Consider the following 20,593-nt stretch of genomic DNA (forward strand, 5'->3'; position numbering starts at 1 on the left):
GCTAAGTGCACTTTTCTCTTGGAGGTGGTAAATAATACCATCTCCATTTCACAGATAGGAAAAGACTTTAGAGAAGTTAATTACCTTTCCTAAGGTTACAAGGTGGTTAAATGGTGGAAGTGAGATGTAAACCCAGCTCTGTTTGACTCAAAGCTCTTCTCTTACCTCTAAGCACAATCCTCCCCTGAAAGGGAACATGATTGTGGGTATAGGTATGTGCATGTGTACCTGTGTGCAATGTATCCAAAGAAGTTCTTGAATTCAGGTCCATGAGGTTAGGGATTCTATGAATTGGTTTAAGGTAGTCTGGTCACTAAGAAATTATATGTAAAATTTCCTATGTGTATGTATAAATTTTCTAGAGAAAGAATCTAGAGCAGCCGTGGGCAAACTATGGCCCGCGGGCCGGATCCGGACCGTTTGAAATGAATAAAACTAAAAAAAAAAAAAGACCGTACCCTTTTATGTAATGATGTTTACTTTGAATTTATATTAGTTCACACAAACACTCCATCCATGCTTTTGTTCCGGCCCTCCGGTCCAGTTTAAGAACCCATTGTGGCCTTCGAGTCAAAAAGTTTGCCCACCCCTGATCTAGAGCCTACACCAGATCCTCAAAAATATTTATGGCACATACAAAAAATAAGAACCTTTTAGATTGCTTTGGGAGGAAGGTTAGACATTTAAGATAATCTATATATTTTATATCAGCTATCATTGCCATAATAGAAGATTTGCCAAACAACATATTAATAAGCAATTACTAAGGGGCAGTAAATATTAGGTATATATACTAGGTATATAAATATCATAATTATGTAATGTGGTATTTTAGATTTTGTACTTTTAAAACATTAGGGTCAAGCCCTCATTTGATAATAGAATTTGACCCAGCAGCCCTAGACAGTTTGGCTCAGTGGATAGAGCATTGGCCCGAGGACTGAAAGGTCTCGAGTTCGATTCCAGTCAAGGGCACGTAACTAAGTTGCAGGTTTAATCCCCTGGTCAGAGCGTGTGCGGGAGGCAACAAATCAATGTGTCTCTCTCATATCAATGTTTCTCTCTGTCTCTCCCCCTCTCTTCCATTCTCTCTAAAAAAAAAAAAAAAATCAATGGAAAAATATCCTTGGGTGAGGATTAAGGACAAAAAAAAAAAGAGAAGACCCAGCAGTTACAACAAAGAGCAATGAATGATAGTAGAGCTGTTAATTACTGGTGGCTAAACTCTATTAAAGTCACTGTGTATTAATAGCAGAGTTTTTTCATATGCTATATTGACCTAAGGTAAATTTAAGAAGTACAAAATAAGAATGTTGTATAATTTGGTGGTAGTAAGAACACTGAGTTGCATTAAAACAAATACTTTTGTGCTTCTACTTCTTGATAACTAACATGAGTTATTTTCTTATTGGTAGGAAATTTAGAAGTCACTCTTTTTAAAAATATGTATCCTTTTAGCTTTTGAAAAATATTACCTTCAACCCCTCATGCAACATAAAGACAATCTACTAGTATTTATGTCCTGGGATAACATGCAGTACAACTGTACCATTGTTGTATTACTGAAATACTTCCATACAGATTGGTATATAGGATAATAATAGTAACTCCACTAAGTGGTAAAATTAATAATATAAATTTCAATATAAATTCATTAGTTTAAGTTAATTGCCTCTGAATATCTTAACCACTGGCAGATGACTGTCCCACTGTAGTATAACTTAGTTGATATTGAATATACATAACTTATAGAATACATATTAATATATACTGACATAGATAACAATGTCAGACAATATCATAAAACCTAGACAATTCTGAATAAAATGCTTTTAGTTCAGCAAAAGCTGAGAAGAGTCAATATTATGAACAATATTTTACACATTGAGAGAAATCCTCTCTTTATTGAAACTATCTAATGCTATTACCCTGTAGTGGTAATGAAGGTAATAGGACCTGGGAGTGGTGCTGGCATAGATGTGGACAGCACCCATTTGGATGTTTAATGGGCCAAGACAGTGTGAGGGTTAAGAGTGATAGCTATTCACTGTTTTGGAGGGGCTCAAGGAAGAAACCAAGTAGGTGGCATGGGGAGGTGGCATTATGGTCCACTGCCTTTTGGCCATGTGGGAAAAACTGGCCTCTACATACTGAGTTTTGACTGGGGTCAACATACCTACCTGTCCTCGGCTGTAACAAAGCGTTGAGTGCTGCTTTTTAATTTATATACGGATATTACTTTGTCAGTTCTCGATGTTTCTAAGAGATAGGATAAAGAAAGCCAGATACTATTTTCCTGATTTTGACTCTGGCCTATTTTTCCATTCAACCTTTTCATATTACAAATGAGTAATCACAAATGGATATTTCCTCCAAGTTTAGATAATTTAGCAAAAAATGAACACATATATTCGGATAACTAAACAACTTTGGGAGGGGGTTCTGAAAACACTGCAAATATCAATACTGATTAAATACAGGGGATCCTAGGAGTTTTATAGTTGATCTGGGTTTCTTCAGTTTCAGGTATCCTTACAAATTTGCAGAATACTCTTTCAATGGTTGCTCCACCTCAGAATTAATGCTTATAAGGTTGAAATTAGAGTTCTATCAAACTAAACTTTATACAGAGGAAATATATTTAACAGTCAACCCTAAGCAAATAATCTAAACTGTCAATGTACAATATTGGGTAAGAGAAATGACCAAGAGAGTAGTAAACATATCTCCTCTAAACAACCAAAACTTAGATCCTGTTGCCAGTTTGTAGCATCATAGATATTTACAAAGGACCATATACAGTCCTCAAGCATCTGTTCATTCTTTTCCACATCAAAGAAGGGTATTACAGCTTTGAGTCTAAGGGAAGAAAAAGACAAGGGAGGGGGGAGGTCTCAGACTTTCAGTTGCTTCCCTGTAGGCTCTGATACTGCAAAGGGGCTGGAGTTTTTTAGTATTTTCCATATCTGAAGACCCAATGGTTAAGAAATACCAAAGATAGTGCTTCTGTGATCTTCACATTAACTATATCCCCAGTTTAAAAGAAAAAAAGAAAAAACCTAGACAGTAATATTCCATATCTATGAAAACTTAATGGGCCTATTAGTTTTTCTTACTGATTTCTCCTCTAAATTCATTAGATCCTCTTTCAAATTTAATTTCTCTTCTTTAGGACCCTCCTTATTTCTCTGACTCGCAAATTTTAAGTAAAAGAGTATAGTTGACTTAAGGGGGATAAATACATCAGACATAAAAAATGGATTTGCCAAAACTCACCATCAGAGGGCACAACAGTACTGCAATAAGCAACACCCAAATTCTGCCAAGAAAGCCTCTGGTGCACCTAGAAAATACAAAGACACACCTACAGTCAGGACAGATAACAAATATTTTATGTATTTGTGTGTACATATAATAAATAACAGCATTTTGAGTACCTAAGTAATATGTATTCTTTGTAGAAAAGTTAAAAAATACAGATAAAAGAAAATAAAAATCTCTCAAACTCCCATCATCCTAATAGTAATGAACACTTTGGTTTGTTTTCAAGATTTTATACAAACACATTTACATACACATATAACACAAATTGTTTTTCATCTACTTTTAAAAACACATAATATTGGCTTTAAGTGCTATCAAGTATAAACTATACTTTCCTGCTTCTTCCTCTTGCTGATTTTTAAACCTGCATTTCTATCATGTCTTTTACTAGGAATCATCAGTTCTTAAGTAGTTATATATAGCATGAATTTACTGTTGTTGGGTAAACATTTGATCTTTCTGTTCACTCCCCTTAAAAAAAAAAAGACTTGGTCAGGCAACTTCATTCCTGAATCCTTCATCACCACCATCTTTTGACTGCTAGAAGGAAAACAGTCACACCCAAATCTGCCTTTCCAACTTCCTCAGAGTGTCTCATTGTGCATTTAAGTCTAAAATTTAGGTTCTCACATTAAGCTAAGCTTCAGAAAGAGTAATGAACTTGTTTCTGACTTGCCATTTGCTTAATTTATCCCTTTGTACCTTTTCTTTTCCCAGCTCCAAAAAGTATTAAAGAAGGAAGGGAGGCAGGAAGGCATTAACTGACTAAAAACCATGTATTAGCTGCAGAGCCAAATATTATATTCCACTCCACCAGCCCAAAGAAAAACCATTCAGGACTCTACAACAACACATGCCTTGACACAACTATAGCATATAACAGACTTTACATCCTTCATGTGAATATCCTACCTCCAACTCCTTCCAGCTTAAGAGAGCATACAGAAATGTGAGGTTGGTATTTATTTTAAAACTAGAGGCCCAATGCACAAAATTCGTGCAAGGGGCTTGGCCCTCACAGCCCCCGCTACCTCAGCCCTTGCAGCCCTGGCTTCCTCCGGAAGGTTGTCCGGACGGTCGTTCTGCTGTTAAGGTCTAATTATCATATTAGCTCTTTACTATATAGGACTAGAGGCCTGGTGCACAAAATTCATGCATGGGTAGGGTCCCTAGGCCTGGCCGGAGATCAGGGACTATCTGTGGGGGCATCTGCCTTGGCGGGCCTGGCGCTGCCTGCTCGCCAGCCCCACCCCTCACACCGCCACCAGTTGCCTTCCTCTGCTTGGCTGGCCTGGGGGCTGTGGACTGCGGGCAGCTCCTGAGTTGAGTGTCTGCCCCCTGGTGGTCAGTGTGCATCATAGCAACCGGTCGGACGGTGGGAAGGACACGTAGCATGTTAGCCTTTTGTATATATAGATGTTTATTTCTTTTGAATAAATAAGACAAGTACATGATATAGAATTCAAAAGTACAAAAACTAAGTAAAAAATTACATCTTTTAGCTTAGCTGGCAATGGTTCAGTGATTGAGCATCAACCTATGAACCATGTCACAGTTTGATTACAGGTCAGGGCATATGCCTGAGTTGTGGGCTCAATCCCCAGAAGGGGGTATGCAGGAGGCAGCATATCAATGATTCTCTCTCATCATTGATGTTTCTATCTCTCTCTCCCTCTCCCTTCCTCTTGGAAATCAATTAAAATTTATATATATATATATATATATATATATATATATATATTTAAAAATTACATCTTTTACACTTAATATTGGCCTTCCTCCTATCCCTGTAGCCCAGCTACTTATTCTCCTCTATGAAGGTTAAATCTAGGTATCCTACCAAAGAAAGCTTTATACATATGTAACTTTGTGCATCTATGAATGTATTTGTGGAAGTTTTAAAAAATGCAACTGGTAGCATGTGGCAGTCCCATTACTTATCTGTTTGGTTCTTAACTCACTGGTTTTTAATGACTGAATGGAATTACATGGTAAATCTTTACAAATGCCTACTGACAATCTTTTATTATTAAAATACATGATACTAGAGTGAAGATCCTTGCAAATGGGCACAGATATTTGAGGATAAAATACTTCAAGAGAAAGTTCTAGGTTAAAGTTATGTGCACTTTAAATTTTGGAAGGTATTGCCAAACTATTTTTCATGGAGGTTATATGCATTTTCATATCTACAAATTACACTCTTGTTCATTAAATGAGTATCTGGTTCCCAACACCCTTCTAAACAATGTATTATCAAACCTTTTTATTTTGCAATGTCACAGGTAAACAGTATTTCACCATAGTCATAATTTGCATTATTTTATATTACAACTGAGGATTTGTATATATTTTTATCTCTCTAAGTGTTACTTGAATTTGCTTTCTTATGAACTGAGTATTTACATCCTTTGTCTTTTTTTTTTCAATTTGATTCTTGGTCTTTGAATATTATTTTGTATAAGTTTTTTCAGATTAAGAAAATTTGACCTTTGTAAAAAAATGTTACAAAATTTTCCCATTTTTTATTTAGCTTTGTTAATGGTGTTTTTGTATGCATACAATTTTCATGTTTTAGAGTCAAATTTATCAATTTGTTCTCTAAGAGGCCGATGTCATATATCTTAGAGGCCTTTCCTACTTTGAGAATATTGTAAAATTCTCCCATGGTTTCTTCCGATTTTTCAGGTTTAAATATTTGATTCACTTGGAATTAATCTTAGTCAAAGTTAAAAAGTAGAAACCCAATCAATTTCCCTCTCATGATAACACAGCTGTCCCATTTATTGAGTAATTTATTCTCCCTCTTACTGTATTTGTAATGCTACCTTTATAACTTTCTAAATAAGTATATGAATTTGGATCTTTTTCTGAACTTCTATTCTAATAACCTGTCTTCTCCTGTTCTAGTAACCTCATTCTTTTAACATTCTAGCTTTATAATATATTTTAATATTTGGTAGGCTGGGCTAGTTTCCCCTTACCACTTTCCCTTGAGAATTTTTCTGGCTATTCTTCCTTACTTTTTCCCCTCTATATCAGCGGTTCTCAACCTGTGGGTTGCGACCCCTTTGGGGGTCGAACGACCCTTTCACAGGGGTCGCTTAAGACCATCGGAAAACACATATATAATTACATGTTGTTTTTGTGATTAATCACTATGCTTTAATTATGTTCAATTTGTAACAATGAAATTGGGGGTTAGCCAGAACCGGTTTGGCTCAGTGGATAGAGCGTCGGCCTGCGGACTCAAGGGTCCCGGATTCGATTCCGGTCAGGGGCATGTACCTTGGTTGCGGGCACGTCCCCAGTGGGGGGCGTGCAGGAGGCAGCTGATCAATGTTTCTCTCTCATTGTTTCCGGCTCTCTATCTCTCTCCCTTCCTCTCTGTAAAAAATCAATAAAATATATTTTAAAAAAAAAGAAAGAAAGAAATTGGGGGTTACCACAACATGAGGAACTGTATTAAAGGGTCACGGCATTAGGAAGGTTGAGAACCACTGCTCTATGTGAACTTTAGAGTCAGTTTATCGAGTTACACACACATGCACACACACACAACCCTGTTAGGTTCGGAAGCAATATCGCACAGTGGTTAGAAGCACAGAATCTGTAATCATCATGCCTGAGTTCCTCCTATTCTGATTTAGTAACGTACTCTAACTGCAACCTTGAGCAAGCTTTTATGCAATTTCTTACTGAAAAATGGACAAAGAGTAATACTAGCTTCTATCACATAGTCAATAGGAGGACTAAATGAGTACTGTGTATAAGGCATTTAGAACAATGCCTGGCATAGAGTTAAGTGTTCAATAAATGTTAGCTAGTTTTTTGTTTTGTTTTGAAGTAGAGAGCACATTAACTCCATGTTAATTTTCTCCCACATCAACACAAGGGAAACTGACCACAGAATGTTATCTATGGTTTTGAGTCTTCTTACCCAAGAACCTTCTTACCTAAGCAGCCTTTCTAAGTCTCTGTGTCCCTGAGAGACATATTAAGGTTTTCTCCATTCATATTTTGCCTGTCCTTTTTCCTAATGCAATGCTTTTTGAACTGCTTTGTCCAATATTACAATCATGCATTTTTTGGTTGCATATGCCAGTTATGTCTTTGCCTGTCTTTTAATTTTGTTACTTTTCTTCAGTTTCTTTGTTTTAGGAATGACTCTGAATGGTTTTCTTTGTGATCTAATCTTGGATTTATTTTTTAGGAAAGTTTAGCTTATTTATATTAATATAACATATTTAATCTCCTTTCAGTCATCGCATTTTGTTATAAAATGTTTATGCTTTCTATTTTTATTGCTGCTTTATCTTTTTAAAAAATATATTTTTTTTATTGATTTCAGAGAGAGAAAGAGAAAGGGAGGGAGAGATAGAAACATTTATGAGAGAGAAACATCAATGGGCTGCCTCCTGCACGCCCCACTCTGGGGATTGAGCTAGAAACCTGGGCATGGACCCTGACCAAGAATTGGAGGGGTGACCTCTTGGTGCATGGGACAACTCTCAACCAACTGAGCCACACTAGCCAGGCTGCTGCTTTATCATCTTTATTAAATGGCCAGTCCTTGCTTTGTTTTTAGTTATGCATGTATTTCTTCTGGTAATACGGAAGATATACTTTTTTGTTAATAGTTATTTCAGAGTAAAAGTCTAAGTTCTTTTAACTGCCTTTAAGGTCCAATATTATCTCTCTGACTTCATTTCCTACCTCTCTCAATCACTCTGCTTTAGCTTCTCTTTCCTGCTTCTTGCGTGCCAATGCACCAGCTACACTTTTGCTTCAGGACCTTTGCAACAACCATTATGTCTGCTTAGAATACTGTTTCTCCAGATAACCATCAAGCTCCCTCACTTCCTTCAAATCTTTGCTCAAATTTCATTTTTCTATACTTTGCTAGCTAGTCTGGCCACTCAATTTATATGGCAATCCTATCAATTAGTCCCCCCTTTATATATATAGTTTCTATTATGAGCAATGATGAACTTAATAGTTGTGTTTCTTTATCTTCTCCTCTACAATCCAATTTAGTTTACACATTATTTTTCTTCGTGTTTATCCACCTACCTAATCTATTAATCATCTATCTATTTACATACCTCCCTACCTCCAAATCTTTTTTACTGGGTTTACTGATTTTAAATATCTTTTGACAGCCTATTATAAAACATGAGGTTTGTACCACTTTACATCATTTCTGTCCTTCATTCTTCCAATTTTTGTTAGTTATGACATTATTACATTGTCAGTGTTTTAAACATTCATACTCTGCTCTGTAAAACATAATCTTCACATTTGTTTTACTTTTAATTTTATGAATCCATGGACTCTGCTTACTACCTACACTTTAACTGTAGTTTCTCCTTTCATTTCTTCGTTGAGTAAACTTCATCCTATAGAAGTAGGGCTCAGAAGAGCTAAATTAGCATTGGTATGTTAAAAATGTTTGTATTTGCCCTTATATTGATTGAACGAGTATTTGGACTGGTACAAAATTCCTAAATTAACTTTTCTTTGAAGATGTTGATGGTGAAATGTTACTGTTGAATGCTGCTTGGAGAAGCCTGAGGCTAGCCACTTCTTTTGGAGAATTAAGCTCTCTTGGCTTTGTTGGGATCTGTAACCACAGATGTTATCTCCCCCGGTCTTCTCACACACCCATCTGACCTTCACTGGATCTGGCAGCCTTTCTTCATATATTGTGCTTTGGGATTGCAGAGATCTCTCTGGTTGTGCTGAAAATCAAGCTTGCATTTCTGTTTTTTATTCTCCTTCTTATAGTAAGGTGATTTCAAGAAAAGGGCCCTTTGCTGGGCCATTATTTCTTAAAGTAGTAATTTTTTAAATATAGACACTTTCAAACATACACAGAAGAGCATACAGTATGATGAATTTCTTCCATGTAACCATCATCTCTGCTCTGTATTTATCAAAATTTTGTCAAACTTCATTCATCTATATCCACCCAATTTTCTCCCTACAGAATATCTTAAAGGAAATTCCCAAACATCAAATTGCTTTACCAAAAAAATATTTCAGTATTATAGGCCATTTTAAAACAGGAAGTCCTTGGTTCTCCATGATTTTACAAATTATCCTCAACAACAATAAAAGATGTTTTTGTGGGGCACATAATTACAGAAATTATGTGCCCCAAGCATAATTGCTTATGAATATTGTTTGTTAGGATGCTATAGAATATGGGTTAGCAGACCAGCCACCAGTTTTCGTAAATAAAGTTTTACTGGGAACCTAACCAAGTCCATTCATTTATTTACTACCTATTGTTCATTCACCTACTTTCACACTACAACAGAATTGAGTAGCTGTGTAGTTACAGGAGAGCCAAGTAGATGCAACAGAGACTGTATGGCCCACAGGCCTAAAAATATTTACCATCTTGCCCTTTAAGAAAATGTTTGAGGCTGGTCAGCACAGCTGAGTGGTTGAGCATCAACCTATGAACCAGGAGGTCATGGTTCGATTCCCGGTTAGGGCATATGCTTGGGTTGTAGGCTCAATCCCCAGTGTGGGGCTGATTAATGATTCTCTCCCATCATTGATGTTTTTATCTCTCTCCCTCTCCCCTTCACTCTGAAACCAATAAAAATATATTTTAAAAAAAGAAAGAAAAGAAAATGTTTGATAACCTTTGCTGTAGAACCCTGCCTCTATAGTTTTGAGGTAACTTGCTTTCCCAAAGTCCTTCCCAGTCACTTCTATAAAACACAACTTATATAAAGTGTTCACCAACACACAAATAGGGCCTTTGCTTTATTTAAACCTTCTAATACCTTTAGTCTAATAAGGCCAATAGAAACAAAACTGAATTTGCTCTTGCCTTTTTCTTTGAAATACGGCAGCAACAACAACAAACAAAAGAAAAAAACACAAGAGATATGTAAGTGCTCAAGGCTAAAGGGACATTGCTGTTCTAAATTATTCTACCACAACTATCCTAGATTGAATATATTTCATTGTTGAAATTGTATACTCAATAAATCTTAGCAAAACAGAAAGCTTTTAATAAATACTTGACTGATGCTAAAAATTTTCAAATATGTCAAGAAATTAAAAACATTCAGGCAATGGCATGTATTGTTCACATATTTAAATCTTATAGGCAGAGAACAAGATTAAAGTTAAGAAATTAAATATTCAGAATGAGCAGAAATCATAAGAAAAAAAAAGAAAATCTCTAGGCTCGATACTGCCAACACAGATCCTTGAAAAGGAAATACAAGTTTATACTTTTGGTATGAGACAGTCCACAACTTAGAGAAGTAACTTAAAAACTTCTAGGAAAAACAGGGTTTTGCAGTTAAATGAAAGTATAACTTCTGTCCTAGTATTACTATCATTTCCCTTACATCTTAACTCTAGGAGAAGAAAAAATACTAGTGTTATCAAGTTAGAGTTATACTATAAAACACTGTAAATTTATTTTCACAAGTCCTAAGATTCAAGCTAATAACAAAAATCAAACGTTAGTATTATAAAAAGACATTTCATGCCCTCAGAACAAATTATTAAATTCAAGTCAAAACTTACTTTAAAATTCTTTATTTCTATCATAAATTGTACAACTTCCCCTAAACTCACCTTTCATTGTTCAGAAGAGCAAACTCAGCAATATATTCCTGCCAGCAACTTCAGAAGACTGTCAAGTATAAATAACTTGCCCATAACCCCAAAATATTCATAGATAGTTAGACATTAGACCAGAGTAGGGAAAAATAGAAAAATGACAGAAAGAATAAGGCGGTCCCTTATTAACCCAGCTCCCTTATTGAAGAAAATCTTGGGACCTAATTTCATAGCAAATAAATATTTATTAACTGTGTCACACTATATCAAATAATACATATTAACTATATCAAACAGCTTTAAGTGAAATAACTATATTCATATGTTTGTCCATGGCTAAAACCTTGTTAAAGATAGCTTCATTATACCATAAGTGTAGATATTTTAAATTACATCCCTCTGTGACATTTCCCTTAGTATAACATGAAATGCTTATGAGAATGGATCCTTTCAATATATGTTTCAAAAGTTTATTTTTAAAGTCCAGACGATCCATGTTTCAACAACTTTGCCAAACCTATCTCCAGAATCCAGTGCTTATAAGCATACTAGGAGTAACAGTGTAAAACTATTTCAGTTGGTATAAAACGGATTCTACAATATGGCATTGTTTTGTCCATATCCTTGATATAATACAATTGTTGAAGCATCACATGAGAAATAAATTTTCACTAGTTCGACTCTATCAATATCTTAAAATAAGTACTGTGGCTTCAAACCCTTGAGATCTGATATAAGGAGAAAACACTATAGTTAAGCAGGGGTCCTCGAACTACGGCCCGCGGGCCACATGCAAATACAAATATTGTATTTGTTTCCGTTTTGTTTTTTTACTTCAAAATAAGACATGGGCAGTGTGCATAGGAATTTGTTCACAGTTTTTTTTTAAACTATAGTCCGGCCCTCCAACGGTCTGAGGGACAGTGAACTGGCCCCCTGTTTAAAAAGTTTGAGGACCCCTGGATAAAAGACTTGGGCCCAGTTCCAATTTACAATCTTTAATTTCAACCCTGTCTCAGTTTCCCCATCTACTAAGTTAAAAACAACAGCAATGATAACATAATTGACTATGTCACAAGGCTGATATCATATAAGGATAAGTGACAATATAAATATGACATTTGACTGACTAAACATTCTACCAAAATGTAAGGTATCAGAAAACATAATTTCAAAACAAATCTTCAATTTACTTAAGGGGCTGATGCTTATTGTAAAGAATTTAATAAGTATAATACATTTCAGGTAAGAGAAAACCAAGATGGCGGCATAGGTAAACACAGGAGTTTGCTGCCTCGAACAACCACTTCAAAAATACAACTAAAAGACGGAACGGACATCATCCAGAATCACAGGAAAGCTGGCTGAGTGGATGTTCTACAACTAGGAGGAAAGAGAAAAGGATACCGAGGCTCAGAGGAGGCGCAGTGCTGAAGTAAAATACTAAGGTTCGGAGTGCATGCGGAGCGGGCTGGAGGCTGAGGGCGAGGTTGTCGTTTTCAATCGGGAGGGAGTCACAGGCTCTGAGCTCCAGTTCCGGGCGAGTCTCTAAGGACCCACACTCATACGGGAGAAGCGGGACTGTCTGGCATCGCTCAGAACCCTAGGGCAGCTTTCTCTCCGTGGGGCTTGCAGCGACTACTGGGACACTGAGAAGCAGAGCCTCTGAGGGCAAGACTGAGAGCAGCCATAATTGCTAACCCCGCCCTGTTGATCCCGTGAGACCCGCCCCGCCCAAGCCCTGCAGGGAGGCTTTTGCTGGATAGCCTCAGGCAAAGGCTAGATTAGCACCTCCCTAGAGATCCAGGAGCCAGGAAGCCCAGAGGTCAGAGTGGGACCATCCAGCTTGCAGCTCCGTAGAACCATAAAAGACACACTCAGGGGGCAGACTCAGTGAGCACCAAAGCCCCATCGAAGCAAGTCTAGCCCCAGAGGGGTGTCTCCAGCACAGAAGTTCTCCCACTGCAGACACAGCTGATTCTCACAGCCAATTGGCCTGGAGGTCAATTCCTCCCAGTGATACCTACCACAATCAAGGCTTAACTACAACAAGACTGTGCACAAAGCCCACAAGGGGGTGCACCAAGAGTGTCTACCTCAGGTAATTGGGACACTTAGCACAGAAAGGCACTCTATCGACACAGCGAAGCATAAAAAAATGCCGAGACAAAGAAACAGGACACAAACGACAGAATTGGAGGAAAGCAAACTGTTGGATATAGAGTTCAAAACCACACTTTTAAGGTCTTTAAAGAACTGTTTAGAAGCCGCCGATAAATTGAGTAAGGCCCTCGAAAAGACTGGTGAGACCGCCGATAAATGTAGTGAGATCCTCAAGAAATCTAATGAGACCCTCGATGTTGTGATAAAGGACCAACTAGAAATTAAGCATACACTGACTGAAATAAAGAATATTATACAGACTCCCAACAGCAGACCAGAGGGTCGCAAGGATCAAGTCAAAGATTTGAAATACAAAGAAGCAAAAAACACCCAACCAGAAAAGCAAAATGAAAAAAGAATCCGAAAATATGAAGATAGTGTAAGGAGCCTCTGGGACAGCTTCAAGCGTACTAACATCAGAATTATAGGGGTGCCAGAAGATGAGAGAGAGCAAGATATTGAAAACCTATTTGAAGAAATAATGACAGAAAACTTCCCCCACCTGGTTAAAGGAATAGACTTCCAAGTCCAGGAAGCACAGAGAACCCCAAACAAAAGGAATCCAAAGAGGACCACACCAAGACACATCATAATTAAAATGCCAAGAGCAAAAGACAAAGAGAGAATCTTAAAAGCAGCAAGAGAAAGAGACTCAATTACCTACAAGGGAATACCCATACAACTGTCAGCTGATTTCTCAACAGAAACTTTGCAGGCCAGAAGGGAATGGCAAGAAATATTCAAAGTGATGAATACCAAGAACCTACAACCAAGACTACTTTATCCAGCAAAGCTATCATTCAGAAGTGAAGGCCAGATAAAGAGCTTCACAGATAAGAAAAAGCTAAAGGAGTTCATCACCACCAAACCAGTATTATATGAAATGCTGAAAGGTATCCTGTAAGAAGAGGAAGAAGAAGAAAAAGGTAAAGATACAAATTATGAACAACAAATACACATCTATCAACAAGTGAATCTAAAAATCAAGTGAATAAATAATCTGATGAAGAGAGAATCGAAGATGGCGGCATAGGTAAACACCGGAGTTTGCTGCCTCGAACAACCACTTCAAAAATACAACTAAAAGTCGGAGCGGACATCAACCAGAACCACGGGAAGGCTGGCTGAGGAGAGTCTCTTCAAAGAAGCAAAAACAACAGCATTCCGATGCTCAGCGGAGGCGCAGTGTGGAAAACTTAAAGGTACGGCGGTGCGGTGGTGAGGGTGCGCGCGCAAAGCGGGCTGGCGGCTGAGGGCGCGATTGTCATTTTCAATCAGGAGCGAGTCTCAGACTCTGGGCTACAGATCCGGGCGAGTCTCTAGGGACCCAGACTCAAACGGGAGAAGCAGGACTGTCTGGCTACGGCCCCTCCGAGGTTTGCAGCGGTTGTGGGGACAGAGAGGCAGAGCCCCGGGAGACGGACTGAGAGCGGCCATAGCTGCTCCCTCCCCCCGCCCTGTTGAGCCCGCCCCGCCCAGGCCCTGCGCACGGCCATTTGCCGGCCGCCTCAGGCAAAGGCTGGAATAGCGCCTCCCCAGAAGACAGACGTTTTCCACAGCTGATTCCTACAGCCAGTCGGCCTGGTGGTCAAACCCCTCTAGTGTTAACTACAACAATTAAGGCTTGGCTAGAACAAGACTGCGCACAGAGACCACAAGGGGGTGCACCAAGAAAGCATATAAGATGCGGAGACAAAAAAACATGACAGAAATGGAGGATATGGAGCTAAGAATCGCAATTTTGAGGGCTTGCCATAAATTTGTGCAGAGCCTCACGAAAACTAATGAGACCCTCGATGCTACGATAAAGAAATTAGAAAGTAAGCATACACGGACTGAAATAAAGAATATCATACCCAATAGCAGACCAGAGGAGCACAAGACTCAAACCAAAGATTCGACAAAAAACACCCAATTGGAAAAGCAAAATGAAAAAAGAATCCGAAAGTGTGAAGATAGTGTAAGGAGCCTCTGGGACAGCTTTAAGCGGTCTAATATCAGAATTATTGGAGTATCAGAAGATGAGAGACAGCAAGATATTGAAAACCTATTAGATAACAATCGTGCACCTATGGATAGGACAGTGGGTGGGGAGTGAGGGCAGAGGGTGGGGTTTGAACTGGGTGGAGGGGAGTTATGGTGGGAAAAAAGAGTAATGTAATAATCTGAACAATAAAGATTTAATAATAAAAAAATACATTTCAAAAGCCACAACTATTCCTAAACAAAGAAATATTATACAATATAAACTACTTATGATGTTAAAGGTAAAAACCCAAGGTTTTAAAATAATCTTTTCAGATAGCACTACAAACATTTAAAGGGTTAGACTACATGCAGGACATATTTTATTCTCCTTTTAATAATTCACCAGTGAAACAAAGTTTCTGTGAAGGTGGTATTTATTACAGTTTAATATTAGAAGATTAAGTGAAGGTGGTATTTATTACAGTTTAATATTAGAAGATTATTTTCAGCCTTGACCAGGTAGCTCAGTTGGTTAGAGCGTCATCCCAATATGTCAAGGTTGCAGGGTGGATCCCTGGTCAGGGCACATACAAGAATTAATCAATGAATGTGTAAATAAGTGGAACAACAAATGATGTTTCTCTCTTTCCCTTCCTCTAAGATCAATTAATAAATAAAAAATTTAAAAAGAAAATTATTTTCTCCTTGAATATATTATTTAAAATTATCACTACATTTTATTAGAACATGGGCAACATTTTCCTCACTAGAATATATTGTTACTTTATAATGAAAATCATGATTCAGTTTATATACCTTTGATATCTAAGAGAATTTCACATCTATAAAACAAAGCAATATGAAGGACTTTTTGTTGCATCTTTCAACATCAGTTTTCTAATTAGAAGATCAAGTCAAACTTCCAAATTATCAATAAAGTTATTTAAAAATTAATACTTGTTCACCAAACTCACAGTACTTTGAAGATTAAGTAAGATAATGTATATAAAACATACAAGGCAAGAATTTAACATAAAATTCTTCACCACTGCTGATCTAGCAATAGATTAAAATACTCAGAGCACTCAAACCTTAACTTTAAGTTATGCAGCATATCATTCAACATATGATTTGGTAAAATGTCATTTTTATCCTAATAAATACAAACATTTATCCATTTAACAGTATCAAGAAATTCTCTTTAAATTCTCACTAAAGCAAATTCTCTTACATTAGGTTTTGAAATCAATAACTAGATTCTAAGATTGCAAAGATTAGTGTTATTTCTAATATATCACTACTTATAAAGTTAAGATAACTTAGTATAAATTAACTTGATTAATAAATAATGTTTCTATGTCAGATTTTGTTATTACCCCAAAATTACAACCTATGGGTTATATTGTGTAAGAACCAGAATCAAAATCTAAAGCTTCATTGTGTAGTCTAGACCCCTAGTTATCTGAGGCAACTCTACATCTACATGTGGAATATGTTTACACCCTGATGGTTGCTACATTTTCCTTAATGGACATACACAATTCTATTACTTGTATTCTGGATTGAGATTTACAGTTAAGTAGGACAATTATGTTAGAAATGCAGACAGCATGTTCATTTTGTTTTTAATTGGGTAAAATAACTTACAATAAATGAAAAGGAACTCTGAAGCAAAACCAACTACTTTGCTGTTATTTTCTCTTTTTATGGTTTGTTCTTCTCGTGGTGTAAGTTCATTACACTTACACAACACATGGGAGATTGGAGAGTGATTTTTATAACAGCTGTCATGTCCCTCTCATTTCAGGGATATGAAAAAGGCCTGTCGTTATTTGTATTTATGAGTGGTAACTACATTCTTTTTCATTATTAGCTAAAGCTGGAACAAAACTGAAAATCACACACGAACTACTTTTGTTTTGAAATTGTTTACTTTATTAACATAGGAAGATGTGAAATGACTTCTCTCCACTACTTCTTAATCCCCTTTTATACTTAGCTAAGAAAAAAAGTAAGGAAGTCTGTAACTAAAAGGCAAAATAAAGAAGCAACATGGGAATGTATATGAAACCTTCTATGTAATTTTTTTCCTTTTATCCTAGTTTTTCTGTTGTATTTTAAAGTTTACAGAAAAATAAATCTTTTATATTTTACTTTTTAAAAAGACAAGGATAGAACAAGACATTTTGGGGTTAGTAGATATTATATTTATATCTATATGTATGTAGCAAGAATTATTTTTTTTCTCTCTCAATTTTTATTTGGAAAAATTTTAAACCTACAGAAAAACTGCAGAAAGAGTACAATGTACAGTCTTATATTCCTCACCTAGATTCATCAGTCATTGATATTTTGCCACATATGCTTTATTTTTCTGTCTACACACACTCGTGTGTGTGTGAGTGTATATATATATGTATGTATGTGTGTGTGTGTGTGTGTGTGTGTGTGTATATATATATATATACACATACATATAATTCTTTATTTTCTGATCTATTTGACAGTGTCAAGCATCATAATCCTTTTCCTCTAAATGCTTCAGCCATATTTTTCTTAAAACATTAACATTCTCCTGCTCTTGTACAAAATACAGAATCTGATTTTCCTTTTTACTGAATCCTGTCTATTACTTGTGTTTTATAAGCATTAAAGAACAAAGGAAGCAGTGAGGAGAATTATTAATAGCAGCCACCCACTTCCTAAGTTATTCACCACTATGCATCTTCCAGAAAGCAAGTGTGAAAACGAAAGATAGAGGTTAATTTTCAGACCGACATAAATATAAAGTAACTGATAGACAAGGCCTCTGTACTATTAAAAGTAGACCCGATTTCTTGAGATATCACATACAGTTGAACCATTTTATAGACTTTTCAGAGTTGGAAGGGCCTTACAATGTACGTTGTATATAACTTGTTTATATTACACATGAGAAGAACCAAGAGTCAAGGCCACACAATGAGAGATGAGACTAGAAGCTAGTTTTTCAAACTCTCTATACAATATTCTTTCTGTTATGTCATGTTGTCTCCTCACAAGCCTTAGTTGCTTATACTGGGGTCTTGATAAATGAGAAGGGTAAAATGTCTGAGACTACTACACCTAACTAACTAATGTACCCATTTGAGTCTCATCTGGATGAACTATAACTACAGTCTCAAACTTTAATGTGCATGTGAATTTCCTAGTGATCTTCTTAAAATGCAAATTGTGATTCACTAAGTATGAGGTCAAGCCTGAGAGTCTGCATTTCCAACGTGTTCATCTGATGCTGATGCTGCAGACCCATCTACATTTTAAGGAGCAGTTATCTAAACAAGCACAGGAATCTTATAGCCCCCAGGCACCAGCAAAGTAGAAAAAAACTGTAAAATATTTTAGTTACAGAAAGTATAGAGAATAATATAACTAATACCTGTTTACTCATCATCAAAGCCAAAATAAAATTTTTTTAAGGCTTTTATTTTCCTAACTTTTATGCCACTTCAGAAAAGGGAGTTTTTAGCCCAATACATTAATTTATAGATACAACTACCTATTTTCCTAATATTATTATGTCAACAAATACTGAGATTCCACAGACTTTAATGGTACTATGGAAGGAAATATAAATTCAGGAGATAAAAAGAACCATAGCCAAATTAAACTGTCAATTAAAAAAAAACACCAATGATGTTCCATTTTTATTCTCAATAAAAACATCTTTCAAACCAGCTACGTTTATTCGTTTAGTAAACACTTAGCGAGAGTTCACATACCCATGTAGTTTATGTTCTGATTTCATTCCCTTATATGCTGCTTTGAATTGTGCAAATGATTGTTGAAAGGTACAAAGCTAGGTTTTATGAGAGACTGAATCCTTTGCAGTGGTTCTCAACCTTCCTAATGCCGTGATCCTTTAATACAGTTCCTCATGTTGTGGTGACTCCCAACCATAAAATTATTTCCGTTGCTACTTCATAACTGTAATTTTGCTACTGTTATGAATCGTAATGTAAATATCTGATATGCAGGATGTATTTAGGCGACCCCTGTGAAAGGGTCGTTCGACCCTGAAAGGTGTCGCGACCCACAGGTTTTGCATTTGGGTTTTTGTTATTAAAAAGAATAATTAGCAGTATATTTAATGGTCATCTTAATACAACATGGAATACACTTACACCTACAGCAGCTAAAAATAAAAAAGATTTAATATATATAAGAAAATTTGCACTTTGAATATCTCCCAAAATGCTTATAGAAATCATAATTACTTCCTTATTTCTCAGAATACCGGTAGTTTAGCAGTAAAATAATTCCCATGGAAGGAAAACTGGACACAAAGCAAGAAGGCAACTCAAGTAAATATTTATTAAGCTTCTACTTTCTCCTAGTGTATGGTGGGGGGGGGGGGGAGGGTGCCAATATATAAAGAAATGAAGACAGTCTTCAGAGTAATCATTATTCTAAAGGGAAGGCTACATCCAAACATAATTAGAATACAGTGTAATAAATGGAAAGCGGTACAGGGGAAATCTAGATGATTGTAAAGGAAATGGAGTTGGAGAATGTTAATATATTCAAAAATGATAAAAGAAACTATTAGAGTTAAGAATTTCTATAAAATAAAGGAATGAATAGATAACATGATAATGTAGAATCAGGTATGAAAGGGCAATCACTGTAAAATTCTTTCAATTTTGATGTATGTTTGAAAAGTTTCATAACAAAATGTTTGATAAAATAATAGTTGTAATAAAACAGGTAGGGCCCTAACCAGTTTGGCTCAGTGGATAGAGCGTCGGACCTGCGGACCAAAGGGTCCTGGATTTGATTCTGGTCAGGGGCACGTACCTCGGTTGCAGGCTCCTCCCTGGTCAGGGCTCATGTGGGGAGGGGGGAGGAGGGGGCAACCAATCAATGTGCTTCTCTCACACTGATATTTCTCTGTCTTTCCCTCTCTCTAAAAAATCAATGGAGGAATATCCTCAGGCGAGGATTAAAAAACAAACGAACGAACAGGTAGGCCACAGTTTTCACTTTTCTTATGAATACTAGGTTTTTAAGAAATAGAAGAAAAAGAACAAAATAGAAATTAACTTTCCAATTTGCTGTGGGGAGGGCAGGTTGTCATTTAAGGAAAGCAGAAATCCCTTGCTCTGGTATCTACTCTCGCACCAGTTCTGTGCTATCTTAACTATTATAGCATTATTAAGTCTTTTTTCAAATTAAATCTTTATTGTTCAGATTATTACAGTTGTTCCTCTTTTTCCCCCCATAGCTCCCCTCCACCCGGTTCCTACCCCACCCTCTGCCCTTACCCCCCCCCCCCCAACTGTCCTCATCCATAGGTGTAAGATTTTTTTCAAGTCTCTTCCCCCACCCCCACACCCTTTTTCCCCTCGAGAATTGTCAGTCCACTCCCCTTCTATGCCCCTGAATCTATTATATTCACCAGTTTATTCTGTTAACCGGAGTATTTATTCACCTGATTTTTAAAATCCCTTGTTGATAGATATGATTTGATGTCCAAAATTTTATCTTTACATTTTTCTTCTTCCTC

The 20,593-nt window shown here is 36.7% G+C and overlaps 1 protein-coding gene across 4 annotated transcripts in view; it reads right to left on the reverse strand.

Moving 5' to 3' along the window:
• Positions 1–20,593, reverse strand: part of MCU (mitochondrial calcium uniporter) — a 183,554-nt gene that overhangs the window by 38,411 nt on the left and 124,550 nt on the right. For 3 of the 4 annotated variants that reach the window (XR_001348533.1, XM_023755124.1, XM_006090275.3), the window contains one exon: positions 3,277–3,343. Coding sequence is in view for 3 of the 4 variants with exons in the window: in XM_023755124.1 (XP_023610892.1) it covers positions 3,277–3,343 (67 nt within the window). In the remaining variant the exon portion in view is untranslated. Of the gene's footprint in view, positions 1–2,786; positions 2,860–3,276; positions 3,344–20,593 lie in introns of all 4 variants that reach the window. The other variant, XM_023755123.1, reaches the window with a different exon arrangement.

Source organism: Myotis lucifugus, unplaced genomic scaffold (genome assembly GCF_000147115.1).
Source record: "Myotis lucifugus unplaced genomic scaffold, Myoluc2.0 scaffold_69, whole genome shotgun sequence".
NCBI classification, from domain to species: domain Eukaryota; kingdom Metazoa; phylum Chordata; class Mammalia; order Chiroptera; family Vespertilionidae; genus Myotis; species Myotis lucifugus.